Source organism: Corvus moneduloides, chromosome Z (genome assembly GCF_009650955.1).
Source record: "Corvus moneduloides isolate bCorMon1 chromosome Z, bCorMon1.pri, whole genome shotgun sequence".
Lineage (NCBI taxonomy): Eukaryota > Metazoa > Chordata > Aves > Passeriformes > Corvidae > Corvus > Corvus moneduloides.
The window spans coordinates 53,725,671-53,745,205 of NC_045511.1; the positions used below are offsets into that span (position 1 = coordinate 53,725,671).

At 38.4% G+C, this 19,535-nt stretch overlaps 1 protein-coding gene across 6 annotated transcripts in view; it reads left to right on the forward strand.

Annotated features, from left to right (window-relative positions):
* PCSK5 (proprotein convertase subtilisin/kexin type 5) overlaps positions 1 to 19,535 on the forward strand; it is a 227,857-nt gene that overhangs the window by 68,811 nt on the left and 139,511 nt on the right. For all 6 annotated transcript variants that reach the window (XM_032096048.1, XM_032096054.1, XM_032096049.1 and 3 more), the window contains exons 4-5: positions 168 to 311; positions 2,602 to 2,678. In XM_032096048.1, the coding sequence (XP_031951939.1) occupies positions 168 to 311; positions 2,602 to 2,678 (221 nt within the window). The remainder of the gene's footprint in view (positions 1 to 167; positions 312 to 2,601; positions 2,679 to 19,535) is intronic.

A 19,535-nucleotide genomic window follows, 5' to 3' on the forward strand; every position in this document is an offset into this window, starting at 1 on the left:
CTAAATAAAGGTGTTGATTTTGTATAGTTCCTACTCAAATCAATATGTTCATGGGCTGTTTTAAATGGTAATGTTAATGGTAATGTTAATGTAATGGTAGTATCTCAACCCCTCATTGCTCAGTAATCTCCAATATCCAATATCTTTATCTCCTCTTCTTTCCTCAGCACTGCAGTGACAACACCCACCATTGCCAATCAGATATGAATATAGTAGGTGCTTGGAAGAGAGGTTACACTGGAAAGAATGTTGTGGTCACCATCCTGGATGACGGCATTGAAAGAAACCACCCAGACTTGATGCAGAATTATGTGAGTGTCCACAAGAGTCCAGATTTTCTGCTTTGTTATTACTCAAAGAAAAATTTGCTGCTTCTAGAAAGATGGAGAAAGAGAGGAGGAAAGGTGGAAGAATTATAAAAGTTTTATTAAATTCCTTAAATGTTGACACCAATGGGAGGAAGGAAGTCAGTTTTTGATACTATGTATTGTTTTAGTTAAGACTGTATTTCATCGGAACATATTTAATATCTGGATGGCTCTTGTAGCTGAGTCCTGAATTTCTGAAGGACTGGAACCAATTACTGGATATTTTTTGTCTCTTTTGCAATTTTTTTACTTAATATCTTCACACTCTCAGAACTTAGAAATGGAATACACTGCTTTTCAGTTAACACATGCAACTGAATTCCATGTTTGGCCAATACATTTAGTCAGCAAGACAGAAGCTTTTCTCAAAGACAGTAATTTTACAGTAATCCTTCCATACATTAATTTTTAAAGCTATTTATCTTACTGCTAGAAACAGTATTAAAGGAAAAATATATGACCTTTCATGATTCACTCAGTTAAAACCAGGTGTAGAATATTGTGTTGTAGAATATTCTTTCTAGTAAATCTCTTTTAACTCTGAGTCCCCTCACAACTTGTGGTAGAGTTGCGTCCTTTGTTTTTTTGTGTTCTGTGTCCATGTTGCCTCAGGAGGTTTCTGTTTGCTTGTAGTTCACCACATTTAGATGACTGGTTTAATCAATCTTGGAGCCTGATAACATAAGGAGAAGCTTCTTCTCTAGTGGGTTACTTCCTGAGTTAGTGTCAGAGTTTGAAGCTGTTCAGAGCATCAGGGCCACATTTTGCTGGAGTGATTTGTCCTATCTCTTAGAAGTAGGCATTAGCTGAAGGCTTGTAACTGTGAGAACCTTATGATTTATCTGAAATAAAGTGTGCAAGGTGTCCTTCTACACAGAGTAATAAAACAAACAAATATATTTGGATTGAGCTGGACTGGTGAAGATGACCAGAGCAAGGCATGTATGAACCTTCACTCCCGTTACAGATCTTGTTAAAGAGCCCTAAACACAGGCTTTTTGTCAGCAAGCTTACCTTGTTGATAGAACATTAAGAGATGAAGGTGACAAAAACATCTTTAACAATCCATTAAAAACTACAATGGTCTCCACAGCTTAAAGCCACTTATTTTAAATTAGCCATATATACATATGTGTCCTTTCCCATGCTACATGTGGAACTCAGATTGGAAGGTGTGAAAACACAAGTGGGGGGCAGTTGCCCTATTTGTCACTGTATTTTGATCCTAGCACATAACACATCTTTCATTTTAATATCTTAAATTATTTAAATAAAGCAGGTATAATTTTATCTCCTCAGTGAATGACCCCGATTGGATCATGTCGCCTCATTCTAGTACTATCCTTCCACTGAATTTACAGCAACTATTTATTTCCTTACCACTTCTCTCTCCCTTTCCTCCTGCCAACAAGGAATTTCCCCAAATTCACAAGCAATACACATTGCTTGTTTGATCACAAATGCCTTCTATACCTCAGATTATAGGTGCTGCAAATAGTAATATTTGAGGTGTATGTGTAACTGGTTTTCAACAAACAAAAGTTTAAAAATTGCTGCTTGCCGTGTCAACACACTGCATGCTACTGCGTCAATTAATGAGAGCCATACAAACCAACATCTGTTTACTTTATAAACTATTTTCCGCTGTAAGAATCCTGACAAATATGGACCGAAAGGACGGATATCTTGCAGATATTTGAAACAGTCATACTCCCAGGGAAATTGGGAAGCAGTTTGTGTTGCTTTCCAAGATGTAATTTTATAATTATATTATATTATAATTATATTATATTATAATAATATTCTTAAGAAAATTATATTATTCTTATTTCTTGAAACAATGACTGAAATTTCAGTTATTGTTGTGCAGATAATTTCTTGAATCTTAAAACATACAGCAAAATCCCAGTTTTGAGAATGAATTCTCTTAACTTCTGAAAGGTTCTTAGAAGAAAAGTGGTCTTCTAGTTAAATGAAACACCATTTTCTGTTTCCTTCCTAATACTGCACTTATACTTTTTCAGAGCATTTTTTATCCTTCTCTGTTTTCCAAAATTAAAATAAAATATATAATTCCCATATATAATGCTTTCCTAAAACACAGTCATCATTAAACTACAGGAATATTAGTTAGCCTAATTACTCATTTGTATGAACCTGCTAACGAATGTATAGGCCGCAAGTTGATGGCTAATTAATTAGCAACTGGTTTTCTTTCTTTTGTTGGATGCAGGATTCACAGGCCAGTTTTGATGTAAATGGAAATGATTTTGACCCTATGCCTCGATATGATGCCAGCAACGAGAACAAGTAAGGCACTATGACACCGTTGACATTTTGTATCTAAGTCATCAGGTAGAAAGTACCAGTTCATCTATGAAACTCTACAAAACTTCATTTTTCATAAAACAGAATGATCTGCATTAAAATCTTTGTGAAATACATATTTTTATCTTTTCCGTGGACACATATGACTCTTTGAAAGCCTTTGAAACTATCTGAAAACACATAAGAATTAGTCTGAGAGTTCTGGGCATGTGAAATGAATCCTTTTCAATCCCTTTGGGAGGAAGAATATGTGGGATGACTTACTTTTCTTAAATCTAATTTCATTGAATTATTGGGGGGTTATTCTGTGTGACAATTGTCCTAGTTTGTGACTCTCCTGAACTTTGTATAGTTTTTATATTGAAGAAGTAGGCAAGTTAGTGGAGGTTGTTGCTTTTTTTCCCCCCTCCAACGATGTCTCTTAAAGTGATGGAGATTTTTCATGTGAATTTTGATAGAAACCTTATAAACACAGAAGTGGGAATTCTGGCAGGTTATATCTGTGTCACATGACTAGTTGGAGATACCTCAGTGAATGACATGTTTTCGCCTAAGAGCTCTGCTTTCCGATATTTCTCATTCCAACTCTGCTCTTTGGATGTGCTATGGTTAAGGCTTGGAGAAAATCAGGAAGAACACCTCACCTCAGGAAATGGGCCACTTTTCTGCCCAATGGACATTTGAAGGCAGTTATTTGTTGATAACATTTTCTTAACTAGGTACTTGGCAGAAAGAAACACCTTTCTGTGGAATTGCATCATTTGGAGGAAGGAGAATCCTACTAGTTGTCAATATGTTGACTATGCATTCTGTTTTCTTGAGGTTTGGGTTGTTTTTATTTTTAATTGTGAAAAGCATTTAATAATTTCTGCCTGAAGAAAAGAAACAACAAATGATGAAACCTTGTCCTTTACACAACTAAAATGCTTTGGGCAATGTGTTGTTTCTTTGCTACAGATTTTCTCCAGAAGAATTGTGCACCCAGGTGCAGGTGCAAGCTGGGAGTCAGTTGCAAAACTTAACATTGATTTAACTGCAGAAACCAACTGGAGCAACCTTGGATCACACTTTGATGGGAGAATCCTCTCCTGGTCAAAACCTTCTTTATAGAGGCTGTTACATCATAATAGGACAGGCTGAAGAACAGGGCCTCGTTTATTGCCCTCTGTAGATACTCCTCAGCGCAGCTGCAGGTTTGCATCACAGCACATCCCTGTCTTCTTTTGTCCATCACACACCTATCCCTACATACACTTCAGGAACACATCCTGGCTCATCTGTGAAGATGTTCCTCTTCTTGGATGTGGGGTATAACAAGGGTGCGCTTGGAGACTTCCAAGTTTCAGTGCACTTTCAACGACTTCTTGGTGCAGCAAGAAGCTGCATACCTTCACATGTGCAGCTGAATCTTTTTCTTTGACTGAGTACTGAAGTCACGTTCTTACAAAGCATGTCCAGAGAAGGGAGTCTGCTTTCTATTTTATTAGTAGTTGAAGTTTTATATGGGATATAAATTTGGGTTGCTTCTTTTCTCTCCTAGAGCCTAAGGGATTTTAGTGTTCATACCCTGCCTCCCCCTTAAGTACTTTCACTGCCCAGTCCCCAAGGTTCTGCAGTGAAATCTGGTGGTAGGAGGGCAGAAGTTGTGCAGTACTGAGCTTTGTCAGTGTTATCAGGAAGTACAGTGCCGGTGTAGAGTCAGCTTTTGGACACCAAGGATACATGAAGCATCTTTTCAGTATAAGATTACTTGGCAGCCTAAGCTCTGCTTAAAGCCTCAATGTTTCCAATTAGCAAATATACCAAGCGTGATAAGAATCAGCTAACCACCTTCAGTTTTTGCAGCTCTTGCCCTTTTTTCCCAGTTGCCCCTGGACTCAACAAGAATTAAACCACTACGCATCACAGTATGTAGTACTGAAAAGCACTGCTAACAGCCTGTTCATATTTTTTGTGTCTAAAATACCTTCAGAAATTGGGGCAGGAATTCAGATTGTCCAGCATACATGGCCATTTGGCACTAGATACTCAAGTTGTGGCTGGAAGTCGAGCTAAACACAACCAGGGAACATTTTGAAAGCCATGATGTGTAGATTAGTTTAGTTGATTCCTGCTTCCTGCTGTAGCAACTAGACAGACAACCTTGCATAATAGTGATTCGTGTTTTCCAGTGAAGGTGGGATGTACTAATGTGCAGTTGTTTTCGAGATGATCTAGTTTATTCTGCCTCATTTTATAATCCAACCTTAAGGGATGGAATGATAAAGAGCAAAAGGAATTGCTGTAAAAATAAACAGGTGTCTGGGCTGCTTTGCATGCAGCTGTGAAACATCAGGGTGTTGGATCTGTGCGCTAGCTTTTCACTTTTAATTAGAGTGAAGACTTTCTGTTGCTGAGGCTTATTGGCGAGCAAAAAGGAGTGAGAAAAAATTAACTGTCGATGGCTTTAGTGTGAATACCAGAGTGGCACTTTCCAAAATTGTATTTTGGAAGTTTTACATTAAATCTTCTATTAGCTAAGGAGAACAGGAGGGTAGGAAGAAACATTAGACTAATCTTTCAAGGCTTGTAGTCAAAATGGGTGGGATGATAGTTTCTTTAACTACTGTGGTATGTAGGCGTACTGCCAGAAGTTTACTTTGGTTTCTACAAATTGCCAGCAAATCGTGAAGCTTCTAAATGGTGCAGACCTATACTAGAGTTTCCTTTTGCTCAGAAGCAGTCAGCTGTGGATGAAGTAATTTCTGCTATGCAAAGCATCTTGTTTTGGTTTACTGCCTTTTTTTTCCCCCCCTGTTATTCCACTGCTATTTATTAACATATGTTTAAAAAACCAGGCATTATCAGTCACAGGTCCATAACAGAATGCAAATGGGATCACTAAAATGGTATTGTGCTTGTTGTATAGCCTCAGGAATAAAACAGAAATATTAGTGATTTTGACCAAACAAAAATGACTTTTTCTGTTTCATAAGAGATTTCTTAGGGGTATTTCAAAGCTTAGGTTTTACTATGGTGATGGGTACTTTAATAAAACAGAGGGACTTCTAAAAAAACTCCTTTAAATAATGCCAGTTGACTTTAATGCAGTTCTTATTAAACTTACATAAGAAAAAGTAAAAGTGAGCTATGATTTTTGTTTTGGAGATACTGAGTCACTCTTTGGATGCCTCTTCAACATTTTTCAATGATGCATCCCATTACATAAATAATTTATTTCAATAACGTCCTAAATTGCTTTTTAATGAGTGTAAGATTTTTGAGAGACAGCAATTCTTGTCGTTCAAAAGTTATTAGAAACAGAATCTCTTATGTCTAAACTTTTCAATATGGGGACAACTTTACATCTTCTCTCACAAACAAAAAGTTAGTGAGTTGCTAAGTTTCAGTCCTGTTTGATCCGACACACTGGCATTATTTTGCCATGGCATCCATTATGATTCATTATTACTTTCCTTTGCCAGTCACATTAATGTAGATGCTCAATAAAATGCCAAAGCCTTAATTTTCTTCCCAGAGTGACAAACTGCTAGTTTATACTCTCTGCTTATGGTGAAGGCCTGTAGTACATCCAGAGTAATTTAATCATATTGGATACAAGATATTTGTCAGGCAGATAAACTTCTGTTTCCTCCTGGATAGTCAATAGAAGAAAATTAAAAAGCTTCATTGACTGCTGTGATGCTATTCAGTGCAGATACCTGAAGAACTGAGCACAGCAAACACAGAGGGCCTGAAGTCTCTCATTGGTGGCTTGAAAGATCATCTCAAAAGGTTGCCACAGCAGCAGTGTGATAGAAAGGAGTGCTGACAACTGGGAATAACTTTCTATGCCGTTTATGCATTTTGAGTGCTGCTGTGCACCTGTTGCTATTGATTTAAAATTTGCCATATTGTGTGCTGCAGACAAAACAGAAGGGAAGATAAACTGTACAGAGAAGCACTGCTGCCCCATCTTGTGCTTTCAGTGGGAGTAATGTATGAGCTCTTAGGTAAAGGCTTTTCTTTCAGAGGGAATCTCGATTGTGTTTGCTCTTTTTTTGTACCCTGACTTTTCAACATGGCTCTGGCGGCTGAAAAACCAAAGCATGAAGTGATGTTGTCAGCTGGCAGAGTGTAGTCTGTTTGATGCCAGAAAAGCATCTCTGATACCATAGAAATATTCCTTAATGGGAAGGTAATTTAGGCTAGAGAATTAACTTGATATGTATATGTATTTCAGATCAATAGAATTAAATGCTTACGCCGAGTATTGTTGATTCCAGGTACCAGTGACTAAATGTCAGCTGTCTAGTGCATCTCAGTGTCACTGCAAATTTAATGCACTTTGGTTGGGATCCTTGGGAAACTGCAGTTTTTGGATTGTTCTCTCTAACTGGTGACATGCTCATTTGTGAAAACCAGGGTCTGAACCAAGCAGTCAGAGGTCATTGGTATAGAAGCTGCAGTCAGTGACTGCAATCCTGATTTATTGTGTTTTGATTCTATTCTGATTCTAAACTCAATTGATATTATGGCCACATCCTATTGTGCTGCGACTTTAGCAGGTGGTAGTAGTGAAGTAAGTTCAGTCTGTTTCAGCTTACAGACTGAGATGCCACTTTTACAAGTCGCATTTTTGGTGATTCATCAACTAATCTCCAAGTTACAATCTAGTCACCTGTCATGGTTTAGAAATGGTATTCCCCAATTTACTGTTCCCACTAAATACTAAAGACCTTGTGTCGCTTCTTTCCGTTCTTCCCGCTTCCTTACAGCGGGCTGGAGTGGAGAACTCAGGGCACTAAAGGTGAAGATCGTTGGCTGAGATAAGAAGAGTGTACCGGGACAGCAATGAAATAAGACCAACAGTAATAACACTAGTAAGAACAGAGTGTGCAAGATAGGTGAACAATTCACATGCGATTGCTCACCACAGAACCCCACACCTGACCTCACACTCCTACAAACCAGCAGTCCGAGAAACAACACCCCTCTGAACAACACCCCCTCTCCCCTTCCTGGCTCGAGGTGGCATCAAATAACCCCAGGGTGGTGGCTACATCTCACCTGGCTGCTGTTAAAGTTAACCCTCTCCTGGCCAGAACCAAGTCATGACCCAACCAAGTGCCATGGGACGTGATGGAGCATGAAGAATATCTTACTCCATGAGATACTAGATCTTGCCAGTAGTTGTGCTTGCCAGTAGTTAAAGGTTCCAGTGTAAAATTGTAAAAATAAGGGAAATAAACCTTGCAGCATGCGGAATTGTACTGTGATACAGTATAATAATTTTACAGATTCGTTTGGAGCAATTTTTTTCTTCACTTTCTGTTTTAACTGTTACTTAGAGTCTCTGAGTGCTTTTATACAACATGCTTGTCCTTCAGATTGCCATACCTCCGGGGCAATCATCATACATGCTTCATTTTTTCTCTCTCAGGGTAGAACTGAAAGCATGTGTGTCGAATCTTCTAGCAGAAAACTTTATTTTCTTGAAAGGAAATTGTTGTAAAAACACGGAGCATGAATCCTCACTATATACTGCATTTGATAATGTTTTTCTTTTAATGCAAAACAGGTTAACCTATGGGAAGAGGTTAGGCGTGCATTAAAATAGAACAGAAGATAAACTAAGTGTTGATGTTTTGAAGTTCTCATGTTTTCCTGTTTCAGAGTAAGAGGTCTGTTCATTTGAAGTTTTCTGAAAGTAAGTGGGATCTTAGAATTGCTGGAAACTGAGGACAATTAGCCAGGGTAGAGGAGAGGCACTCTCTGTTAAGTCAATTCATCTACCCATGATAGGTGCCCTCATCACTGGTGTTTGTGATCAGTCCTTGATGACAACATTTCGTATTGACAAGACATTAAACAAATTTATTGGACTACAAGCCTTGATTAAGTAGTCTTTTGATCTAGGTTGCAACTTCAACAGTGGAAAATCTCATCATGAAAGTTTTGTCAGATTGCCAAAAATTGGCTTTTTGTTAAACTCTTCTAATCTGCTCATATGTTATCACACTGTGTTACATAGTCCCATCTGATAACTATAAGTGGTATAATTTACAATTTTTGAGAGCCATAGGAAAGACAATTCCTTGAGTACTCATGGAAAGGGAGAGAAGTGAAACAGAGGAATAAACAAACCCATATTCAGCTAGAATTCCAGTTGAAAGATGAAAAAAAAGTCTATTTTCTATACCCTGGTATCAGTCACTGACCAGTACTCTTTACTGCTTTACTGGTGTTTGAGGAACAGTGCTCTTCCTTTTTATGATGCATAAGACTCTCATGGTCTCAAAATATTTAACCAGAACACTTAAGGAATGCCTTCTTTCTGTTTCTAATTACTGAAATACCAGACAATGAGCTCACAAATAAAATTAAGTTCTGAAGCATTATGCAACTGCTTCTAGTGCTTTTATGTAAATTACTGATCACAATGAGTCAGATAATCCCTTATAATTCAAAGTCAACAATAGGAGGGATACAAACTTTTGTGAATTCTTTTCTATCGAGTTACATGTGAAAGGTTTTTTTAGACGGTCTTTTTCCCAGAGTAGGTGTTTTCTCTAAGTATGTGTCTATATTTTGAGGTTTTGAACTTAGCAGGGGAGAATTTACAGCTACAGTAGGCTAGTTTTGATGTGGTAAAATGGTAAACCAGTTTCAAGCTGCTTGCATCTATATGTACAGGTCTACAGCTGAATAGAATTTGAGAGCACAAATACATTTTTTCTGTGCTTTTTGCTTTTCAGACATTATAGGTATTAGAGAAAGTTAAGAGTGGATCCATGTTGTCTATGTGGTAATTGATTTTGCCAGATAATTTCAGTTAGTCAGCACAATGAAAGGCAGTGCAAAATGTGGTTCATTGAGACTTTTCAGCCAGCACAAGTACATTGATTACCCCTCTAATGTTTGTGGCATCAAGACAGACCTCTAATTATAGGTTTGATAAAGCAGTTGTGAATTCAGTGTCAAAAGCTTTTAAATTGAAGCATTTTTATAAATATCATACTATTAGTGGGTGAACTTTGCAAAGTTATGATAGGAACTAATGTCTTAATGGCATTACTAGGGGGTTTTTATAAGAATTTTTCAGATGTTGCTTGTTTTACAAATGAAAAGATGTGCATTTGTAAGGTTATTGCTGTTGGCAGGTTTATTTTTACAGCCTTGATTTACATTTCTGTGATTCTGTAATTTTTCTTAAAGGTACTGTCAGATTATTACCTTAGACACTTTAACAAAGTCAGATTTTTCTCTTGAAGACAAATTATCTTTTTTTCTTTTCCTGAAGGAAAATAATCGAGGTAGAGAAATTCAGATGTAGAAGTAAAGGAATGGGTATCATAGATGTAGATTGCACTGATGAATACATGTTTAACCTGGTTTAAAAATAACTTGTGTTGCTATACAGACTCAAAGCAATCATCAAATCTCTGATGTTAGAAAACTGAGATGGAGACTATGGCTTGTTTACTTAGCCAGAATGTGTGATGGTGAGGCCATTGGCTAGGTTTGTCAAGGAGTGGCAAAGACAGTGTAGTGAGAAGCTATGTCTTACTTCTCCTTTCAGCCCAGACTTATGTCCCTGCACTTCTCTTAAGACTCCATGAACATCAGATGAACAGCTGCTAACTTGTTCTGCAGTGTAGTGAGTGTGTGAGAATTAGACTTCTTTATGCTGAAACCCTTTTTCCAAGTAAAAGGAAACTTTGCTCCTGCTGGATCAATGACATAAATTTCATTAAAAAGCAATTGTCGACGCAGGAAAGAGTAGGACTTGAACTTATTTCAATGATTTCCTCATTCATCTTTGAAATGCATCTTTAAGGAGAAATGGAAGGTCTGTTTAATGCAAACAGCATCAAATGAAATTTAGGATTAAGCACAGTACATATCTTGCACACTGCAGTTGAAATTGTACTCAATTCAAGATTGGTAGGAAGTGTGTCTGAGCTGAAATATGGTGCAGATCTAGAGTTATGTTTATTATTATTATTAATCTTAATTTCTTTAAAATATTGTCACAGCAGTCATCCACTATTAAAAATGGAGTATGCAGAATACGTGAAGATCCATCCATGCCCTGTGTGCACATCACTGTGTTAGGTGTTTTTGTGTTATGACTTTGGGATCCTTGCATCTGTATCTTCCTTACATGAAAGAAAAATTTTCCTAAAAGGATTCCCCCAAACTGTTCTTGGGATCTCCAAAGGCTTCCAGGACTTCTTTTCCTACCAAGGAGATCTAAGCATAAAACTCCAGATTTGTATTCTTGTATTCATAAGATATTTTTCAGTTCTGCTTAGGTGTGATTTCACCGAAAGTGATTTCACCTAGAACTGATGCAAAATATTTTTAAGAAGGTTTTGTTTTCTGTTTCATTGGTGCTTTCATTACACAGAAGCATGGAGATTTTAAGTAAAAGGAGGTTGCTCAAGCATCTGAGGTCTCTCCAGCTGATACAGATTGATGTCAGTGTGGATGAAAAACATGAACCCAAATATACAATGACTGATAATATACTATCATACAAATCTTGTTAAACAGAGATGTAGAATGGAAGATAAGCTACCTAAGTACAGAGTGTGTCTGTAACAGAGCAGGCTCATGGCCATGAATTTAAGGTGATTCGTTCTTAATAATAAAGGGGTCCAGGAAGGCTTGGCATATTTTAAGATGGAAATCTCAAAGACAGAGGAGCAGACCTTCCCCATTTGCCAAAAGGCAAGCCATCAGGGAAGAAAATTGGCCTGGTGTAACAGGGAGCTTTTGCAGGAATTCGGAGGAAAAAGAGGGTTTATGGCTTTTGGAAGAAGGGGCAGACAACTCAGGAAGAATACAATGATGTTAGATCATGTAGAAGGAAAATTAGAAAGGTGAAATTTCAACTAGAGCTCAATCTGGCCACTGCTGTAAAAGATAATAAAAAGTGTTTTTATAAATACACTAAGAACAGAAGGAAGGCCAAGGAAAATCTCCATTCTTTATTGGAGCTGGGAGGGAACATCACCAGTGATGAGGAAAACGTTGAGATACTTAATGCCTTCTTTGCCTCAGTCTTTAACAGTAAAGACAACCAGGTAAACAGGGACAAAAAGCAGAATAGACCCACTGTGATACAGAACAAACTAGTTAGTGACTAGCTGTGCCACTTAGACGCTCACAAGTCTATGGGACAGAGTAGGATTCATCCAAATGAGGGAGCTGTCAAAAGAGCTCGCTAAGCTGCTCTCCATCATTTGTCATCAGTCCTGGCTCACCAGGGAGATCACGGGCAAATGGAAGTTGACCAGCGTGACGCCCATCCCCAAGAAGGGCTATGGGGAAGTTCCACGGAACTACAGGCCTTTCAGCCTTACCTTGGTGCCCAGCTATCAGTTATAAACTGATCCTCTTGAGTGTGATCACATGGCACATACAGGACAACCAAGAGACCAGGCCCAGGCAACAGGGGTTTGGAAAAGGTAAGTCCTGCCTGACCAACCTTATCTTATTTTATGGCCGGCCAACCTGCCTAATGGGTGATGGAAAAGCTGTGAATGTTGTCTACCTGGACTTCAACAAAGCCTTTAATACTCTCTCCCATGGCATTCCCCTGTAAAAGCTGACAGCCCACATCTTGGTGCGCTCTTCCCTGGGTTGAAAACCTGACTGGATGTCCATACTCAGAAAGTGGTAGTGAATGATGTTGCGTCCAGTTCGTGTCCAGTCACTAGTGGTGTCCCAAGGCTCAGTGTTAGGCCCAGCCCTGTGTAATATCTTTATTGATGACCTGGGTGAGGTAATTGAGTGTTCAGTGGGTAAATTTGTGGACGATGCCAAGTTGGGTGCATGTGGATCTGCTGAGGGGCAGGCAGGCAGGCTCAGCAGAGGGATCTGGACGAGATGGATTGATGGGTTGAGGCCAGCTGTTTGAGGTTCAACCAGGCCAAGTGCCAGGTTCTACACTTTGGTTGAAACAACCCCATGCAGTGCTACAGACTGGGGACAGAGTGACTGGAAAGTGGCCCAGGGAAAAGGATCTGGGGGTGCTGGTTGATAGCCAGCTAAACGTGAGCCATCAGTGTGGCCAGGTGGCCAAGAAGGCCAGTGGCATCCTGGCTTGTGTCAAGAACAGTGGCCAGCAAGACCAGGGAAGTGATTGTCCCCCTGTACTTGGCCGTGGTGAGGCTGCACCTGGAGTTCTATTTCCAGTTCTGGGCCCCTCACTTCAAGAAAGACATTGAGGTGCCAGAGCAAGTCCAGAAAAGGGCAATGGAGCTGATAAAGGGTCTAGAGAGTAAGTCCTATGAGGAGCTGATGAGGGTGGGGGTATTTAGCCTGGAGAAAAGGAGGCTCCGGGGAGACCTTATTGCTCTCTACTGTTATCTGAAAGGAGGTTGTAGTAAGGTGGGGGTTGGCTTCTTCTCCGAGGCAACTGGCGACAGGATGAGAAGACGTAGACTCAAACTGCACCAGGGGAGGTTCAGATTGGACATCAGAAAGAATTTCTTAACAGAAGTGGTTGTTAAATGTTGGAACAGACTGCCTAGGGAGGTGGTGGAGTCACTTTCCCAGAGGTGTTCAAGAAACAACTTGACATGGCACTTAATGCCATGATCTAGTTGGCACGGTGGTGATCAGTCAAAGGTTGAACTCACTGGTGTTGAAAGTCTATTCCAGTTTAAATGGTTCTGTGAAAGAACATAGATATTAGTTTTAGTCATGGTTCTGTGTTTTATATTTGTGACCAAAACAGGGTTGATGATGCATGTTTTAGCTACTGCTGAACTGTGCTTGCCCAGCACCAAAGCCTTCTTAGTTTCTCACATTGCCCCCTCATTCAAGGAGGCTGGTGGGGGACAAGAGGCTCGAAAGTGACACAGCTGGAACAACAGATTCCAACTGATCAGGGATAACCCATGACATGTAACAGTGTGCTCCGTACTAGAGCTGGGGGGTTTTTGTTGAAGTAATTGTTGATTGGAGAGTGGCTGGGCATTAGGTCTCCATGTAGGACATACTGAGTAATTGCCTATGATTCACTTGATTGTGTTTTATTTCTTTTTTTCCCCCTTTATTTATTGAACTGATTTTATGTCAAATGACAAGTTTTGCTGACATTTGCTCTTTCAATTCTCCCACCAATTGCAATGGGAAGGAGGGAGCAAGTGACTGGGTGGGAGTTAGCTTCCTGCCAGAGTCACTATCTCAGCTTTTTAAAAATATACTAATTCTCAGGAGTTTAGTAACTAATAGCTTTGGAAGGCTTCTTTCTGGCAACAGATATCTGAAGCATGATTCCTGCAGGCTCAGTTTCACTGTGAAGTTGACCACAGGATCTCTGGTGGTATAAGCTGCTTTTGCATATGTAGTATACACATTGTGGTATAAGGGTCTTACGATCCCAGGAAGTACCCAAACATGGAGCTGTTGCAGAGCTGCTGGTCCCACAGTTGCTGTGCTGGTCCATTTGTCTTTGAAAAGCATCACATAACTGACAGGGCAATGGAGGTAGGGAAAAAAGTGACGAAAAGTAGAAAACCAACTTTACTCCTTCAGATCCTTTAACACGTATCATTTCAGGTATTACATGTAACAACAGCAGATACATTTCCCAGAGGAATTTGTTGTACCTACTGATGTCAGATATATAGGACACATCAAATACATGATCTTCAGGTCAAGAACCCCTGAAAACCTTAGAAATCAGCTTGCCAGCTATAAGAAGAAATAGATGAAAATGTTAAACCAAATAAATTACATCAGTTGGTTTCTTCATGCTCAGTTATGTTGCGGTGTCAAGTCATATAATTCACAAGGCAGACCTCTACCATGGGCAAGCAGTAATGTGGAACAAAACATTCTTGCTTCTCATCAAAATGTTTCTGCCTCTCACTGGCTTAAATGTAGTTAGCTAGCTTGTGCAGGGTTGCTGAGAAACTGTAGTCTGAAGTTTTACTACTGGCTTTGTTCAGAGATGTCATATGATGATTTGCTTACAGAACAAAGAAGAGTGTGTAGAACTTAAATATTTGTTCTGAAAGTTATTATTAAGCTGTGACTATTCTAGTAGAGGTGTTTCTTTTAGTCTCAGATTTGCAGTTCAAGTTCTTGGTATCTCTTCAGTAGAATGAGAATAGAAGTGACTTCTTACATACAAAAAGTATTACTTTTTTAAGACTGTAGATGTTATAGTAGAAGGTGATGAAATGCATGCAGGTGCCAAGGCATATTTGCCCAGTTTTGTTAACGACTTTTTTCAAAAGAGAGACGACAAACCGCTTCATCTGTATCCCTCTCAACCAAAGCTCTTCTTACTGTGTAGATAATGTAGTGCAGCCAGTATGCAGTAACTGTTCTCAAGTACGAGAGTGTTCACTGTAGGTGGTACGTTTGGAATTTTCAGCACCAACCTTCTAACAATCTTTATTCATTGTGTCCAAGCCTGTGTTTTCCGAGGATAGTAGTGTCTTGGGTAAATATGGGTGGACTTTCCTGGAAATAGTAAATACATGGCATAGCCAAAATAATCATTTTGTCATATTCCAGTTCTTACTCTAAAGTTTCCAAAGAATATTGAAAATTGTAATAGATTGTCGACTTTGGATAGCCATATATTCAGAGACACTGATAACAGTTCATTAGGGAAACAATAAATAAACCAGAAGATTAAAGTGATACTAACCATTCATAAAGCATACTGAGAGTTTCTGATCTGTATAAAGAAAGATTGGGAGTGACACTAACTTGGTTTGCAATCTGAGGCCTTGTTCCCAAATTAGGATTAATTTTAGACTCAAAGAACATTAACAAAACCTTAAACTACACTCATTACCCATATTTTTAATGTGAAGAATTAATGTAAGGAATCATTTTCCAAATCTCATCCTGAGTATACTTATATCAGGTAGAAATATTTTATTTTTGAGATGAACAAGGGTAAACTAAAGTGAAGTAAAATATTGTTAGACTAGTATAAAAAACTGTCTGCAAAGATTTTTGTTCATTTAAATACACTTAGTTTTATATCTTTTCATTTAAATGAGAGTTTTTGTCCAGCCTTACAAGAAAACCATAAAGGGGCAGCCATATACCCACCTTTATTCTTTCTTCTCCCCAGAGAAACTAGGTATTTCTATTTTGTGGAAATACTGTGGATTTCAGAGATATCTGAAATCCTGAATGACCCAATATAGGTTACTTTATTGCTGTCATTTTCCGGCAGTATCAATATGTGAGAGAGGGACAGTGTCCCAGACGAGACGAAAACGTATCGGGAAAGCGGTTTATTCTGTTTGTTATTTTTAGCAGGTGCCTTGGGAAGTTTCAAGGATACCTTTATTGGGCAAGAGTAGTGTTACTCTGCTGTTATTCAAAGTTAAGCTAGTAAGGTTATTAGGATACTGCAAAATCTTAAGTTCTAGGATTGTGTTCTAGTCAGTGAGCCTGTTGCAGATTGGAACAGAGAATTTAATTTTTGTATTGAACAAGTAATCCAAAATGTAAAGAATTAGCTAAATTAACTATTTTTAAAAAGTAATTTCTTTTTTTACTTGTATAAAAACACATTCCTGATTTTGTCCTTTTTCCCTCATTAAGCTGCATAATGTAGTTGTTTCCATTACCTTTTTGCTAGCTAAGGTTTGAACTTGGGCTTTTGTTTGTCCTTTTTTCTGTATGTCATGAGCAAAGTGATAAAGCTATCTAATCTCAGAGATTAGGAATGAGAAAAGTGTAGACAGGTATTTGGTTCTTCCCAAGTGTTCGTGCTACAGAATCTCAGAATTAACTAGGTTGGAAAAGACTGTTGAGATCATCGAGTCCAACCTATGATCCATCATCACGTTGTCAATTAGACCATGGCACTGAGTGCCACGTCCAGTCTTTTCTTAAAAACACCTCTGGGGATGGCAACTCCACCACCTCCCCAGCCAGACCATTCCAATGCCCCATCACTCTTTCTGTGAAGAAATTCTTCCTAATGTCCAGCCTAAACCCACCCTGGGTGCAGTTTAAGGCTGTGTCCTCTTGTCCTGTCACTGTTGCCTGGGAGAAGAGACAGCCCTCACCTGGCTACACCCTTCTTTTAGGCAGTGGAGAGTGATGAGGTCTCCCCTGAGCCTCCTTTTCTCCTCTGTTCTTTTAGGCTGTACAAAAAGAGACTGCCAGAATTGCTTGTAACCTCCTTGTTCTAGGACTTTCCATCCTTTCTACAACCTCTCAAGCAACCTCCATTTGTTTATAAAAAGAACTTTTTGCTTACCTGGCAGGGGAGTCTTGGAGTCTAAGCAGCCTCATATGCTTCAGTTTCAAAAGTAGAGAAAATAGTCCTTTTCATTAGGTATGTCTAGGTAGTCATATACTCTTCCCAGGTAATACTAGCCTTGATGCTGCTGTTGAACAGGTTTAATTCTAGAGCACAGGAGCTAATCTGTACAGGTTTTACTTGCAATTTGCTTTAAATGACTAAGAGCAAGAATTGGATTGTCCACCTTAAAAAGGTTACTGCAGGAAAGGCAGTATGAGAAAAAAAGCTCAGCTGAGAGTTTTGCTGTTTCCTGGTGATTGAACTGTTTTATTTCTTCTCACCTCCAGAAAAGAGGCTGAATAAAATCTTTCCCTTTAATTAAAGCATATTAAGACATCAGTAAAGAGTTCTTTTTATTTTTAATACATAAAACTATATACTTGGCTAAATACATTATTTTCTGTCTTTGTTTGGTATTTTTTATTCTATGTCATATTTTATTGGCTCCATCAGACCATCTATTCAATGTTTGTTTTGAAAATAAAGAAAGAAGGCATATTTGTTTTTTATGTTCAGTTAATTTGCCCACTCACAAAAACAAAACTGTAAAATGCTAATTATATTGTAGAGGCATATTCCTTTCATAGGCATATATCAGAACTTCATACTTGTGACAAATTAACTGCTAATAGCTAACAAATGCTAAGAGAGTGGCAAGGCAGCATTGCTGTTACACATGCTGTTATGTTTAAAATTTGCGTGTCTGACGTGTGAAGTGTTCCATGTGTTTGTTTTAATGCTGTCATCTTTGATTTTGTGAGAAATAGATGAGATATTGCAAGTTATTCTAAAAGCAGCTGCCCATAATGATGGAAAAAGTCATTAGCCTTGGGGACATTGAGTGGAGACCTTCTAGTCCTGCTCTGTAACCACATTACAACACTGTGATGCTGAGAAACAGTTATCCTGCCTGTGATGACACTCAGGCCTTTGGCATTTTTCTTGATATCTCACACTGAAGATTTGTGTAACTTGTTTTTCATATTTACTCTGTCATCTTTCTCCACTGTTAATATCCAAATATCTCTCCTTTGGGAAGTAGATTTATTAATTCTATTTTTCAGCTGTAAAAGATTATGTGTTAAAGGCAAGAGATTGATATTTTGATTGTCTATGCTTTTAACTTCTGACAGTTCCTTTTAATGTCCTTATTCAGATGTTCCTAGAACAGCATCCCAACCTAGTGTCAATTTGGAAAGCGCTTTCCACCCTCCAGATTATTAGAGAACATTTATATATGAGCAGCTCTAAAATAATATTTCTTCAGCACTATATTCAGACATTACTCTGGGATGCAATAAAGTGCATTTCTGATGATTGCTGTTAAAATATGTTTTTTCTCCAGCTGTTATTGCATTGTAGCCCTTCAGATACCACATTTCCTGTTGAGGATTACGTTCCAGTTTAAGAGATGACTTTGAAAACATTTGAAAGTTTAACTAAAGAAGAGTTTTGCAAAAAATAAATGCCAACTCAGTTGCTTTCCTACAGGTAGCAATACCTACCCAAATTTCCATTGTTTCTCTCCCCATAGGATTGAAAACTGTTATAACACCTAAAGTTCCTTTATTCCTATAATTTTCAATCTCTGCCAACCACATAGCTTAGTTTATGTTACAGGTTCCATCCCTGGGATTCTGCTCTAATTTATAACAGTGACTAAGTTGGATTTTTATTTCTTAGTACTAATGCATTGTCTTTATGCATAGGAAGTTTCCCCCTCTGAGAAAAAGTGGTGTGAGCAGACCTGATGTTGCACACATTTCTTGGCCCTGGGGTAACCAACATGTTTGATGATACAGTGGAAATCTAATCTTTTTGACAAGCCCTGTTGGATGTAGCTACCAAAGTAGCAGGTATCCATATACTCCATTTGGAGCCAAGGAAAAATTTGAGCTGTTTGTTCCATTCTTCTTCAGCCTCCCTCCTCCGGGTGTGGCTTCTATCTGTTCACTTTCTCTACTGAAAGACCTTCCTCCCATCATTTCTTCCCAAACTTGGTAACCATGAGGGATTTCTTGGCAATGCAGTCTCCATCTTGGAAGCTACAGCTTAGCCACATGCCTTTCACCAGGCAGGCAGTGATTTTTTAATGAATTACATGCACTGAGCTGATGTGTGCAGGTATTTCTACATTTCTAGAGACAGTCATATGTGCTTTGATGTTTGCATGATAACACTTCAAAACTTGCATATGACACCTAACAAAATCATAATGAAAAGTAGGGATGTTTGGATATCATGTATTGTAAATAATTTTTAAGACAGGTCTTTTCATTTAAACATTAGGACATTCTTAAAAGACATTACTTGAAACACAGAGCTAGAGACTACTTTAAAATACTTGAAAATTAGAAGGATCTTTTCAAAATTTGTTTTCATCTGTGATTTCTGAATTATTTACTTCAGGCTTTTCAAAATAATTCTGTAAATGGATAAGACATTCATTTACCAATTAAAGTCAAACAGGCTTTTTTCAAATGAAGAAGAATTTAGCTTTAAAATTAGTCTTCATATGAAAAATAAACTTCAAGTTTAGTCTTGAAAAATTCTCTGGT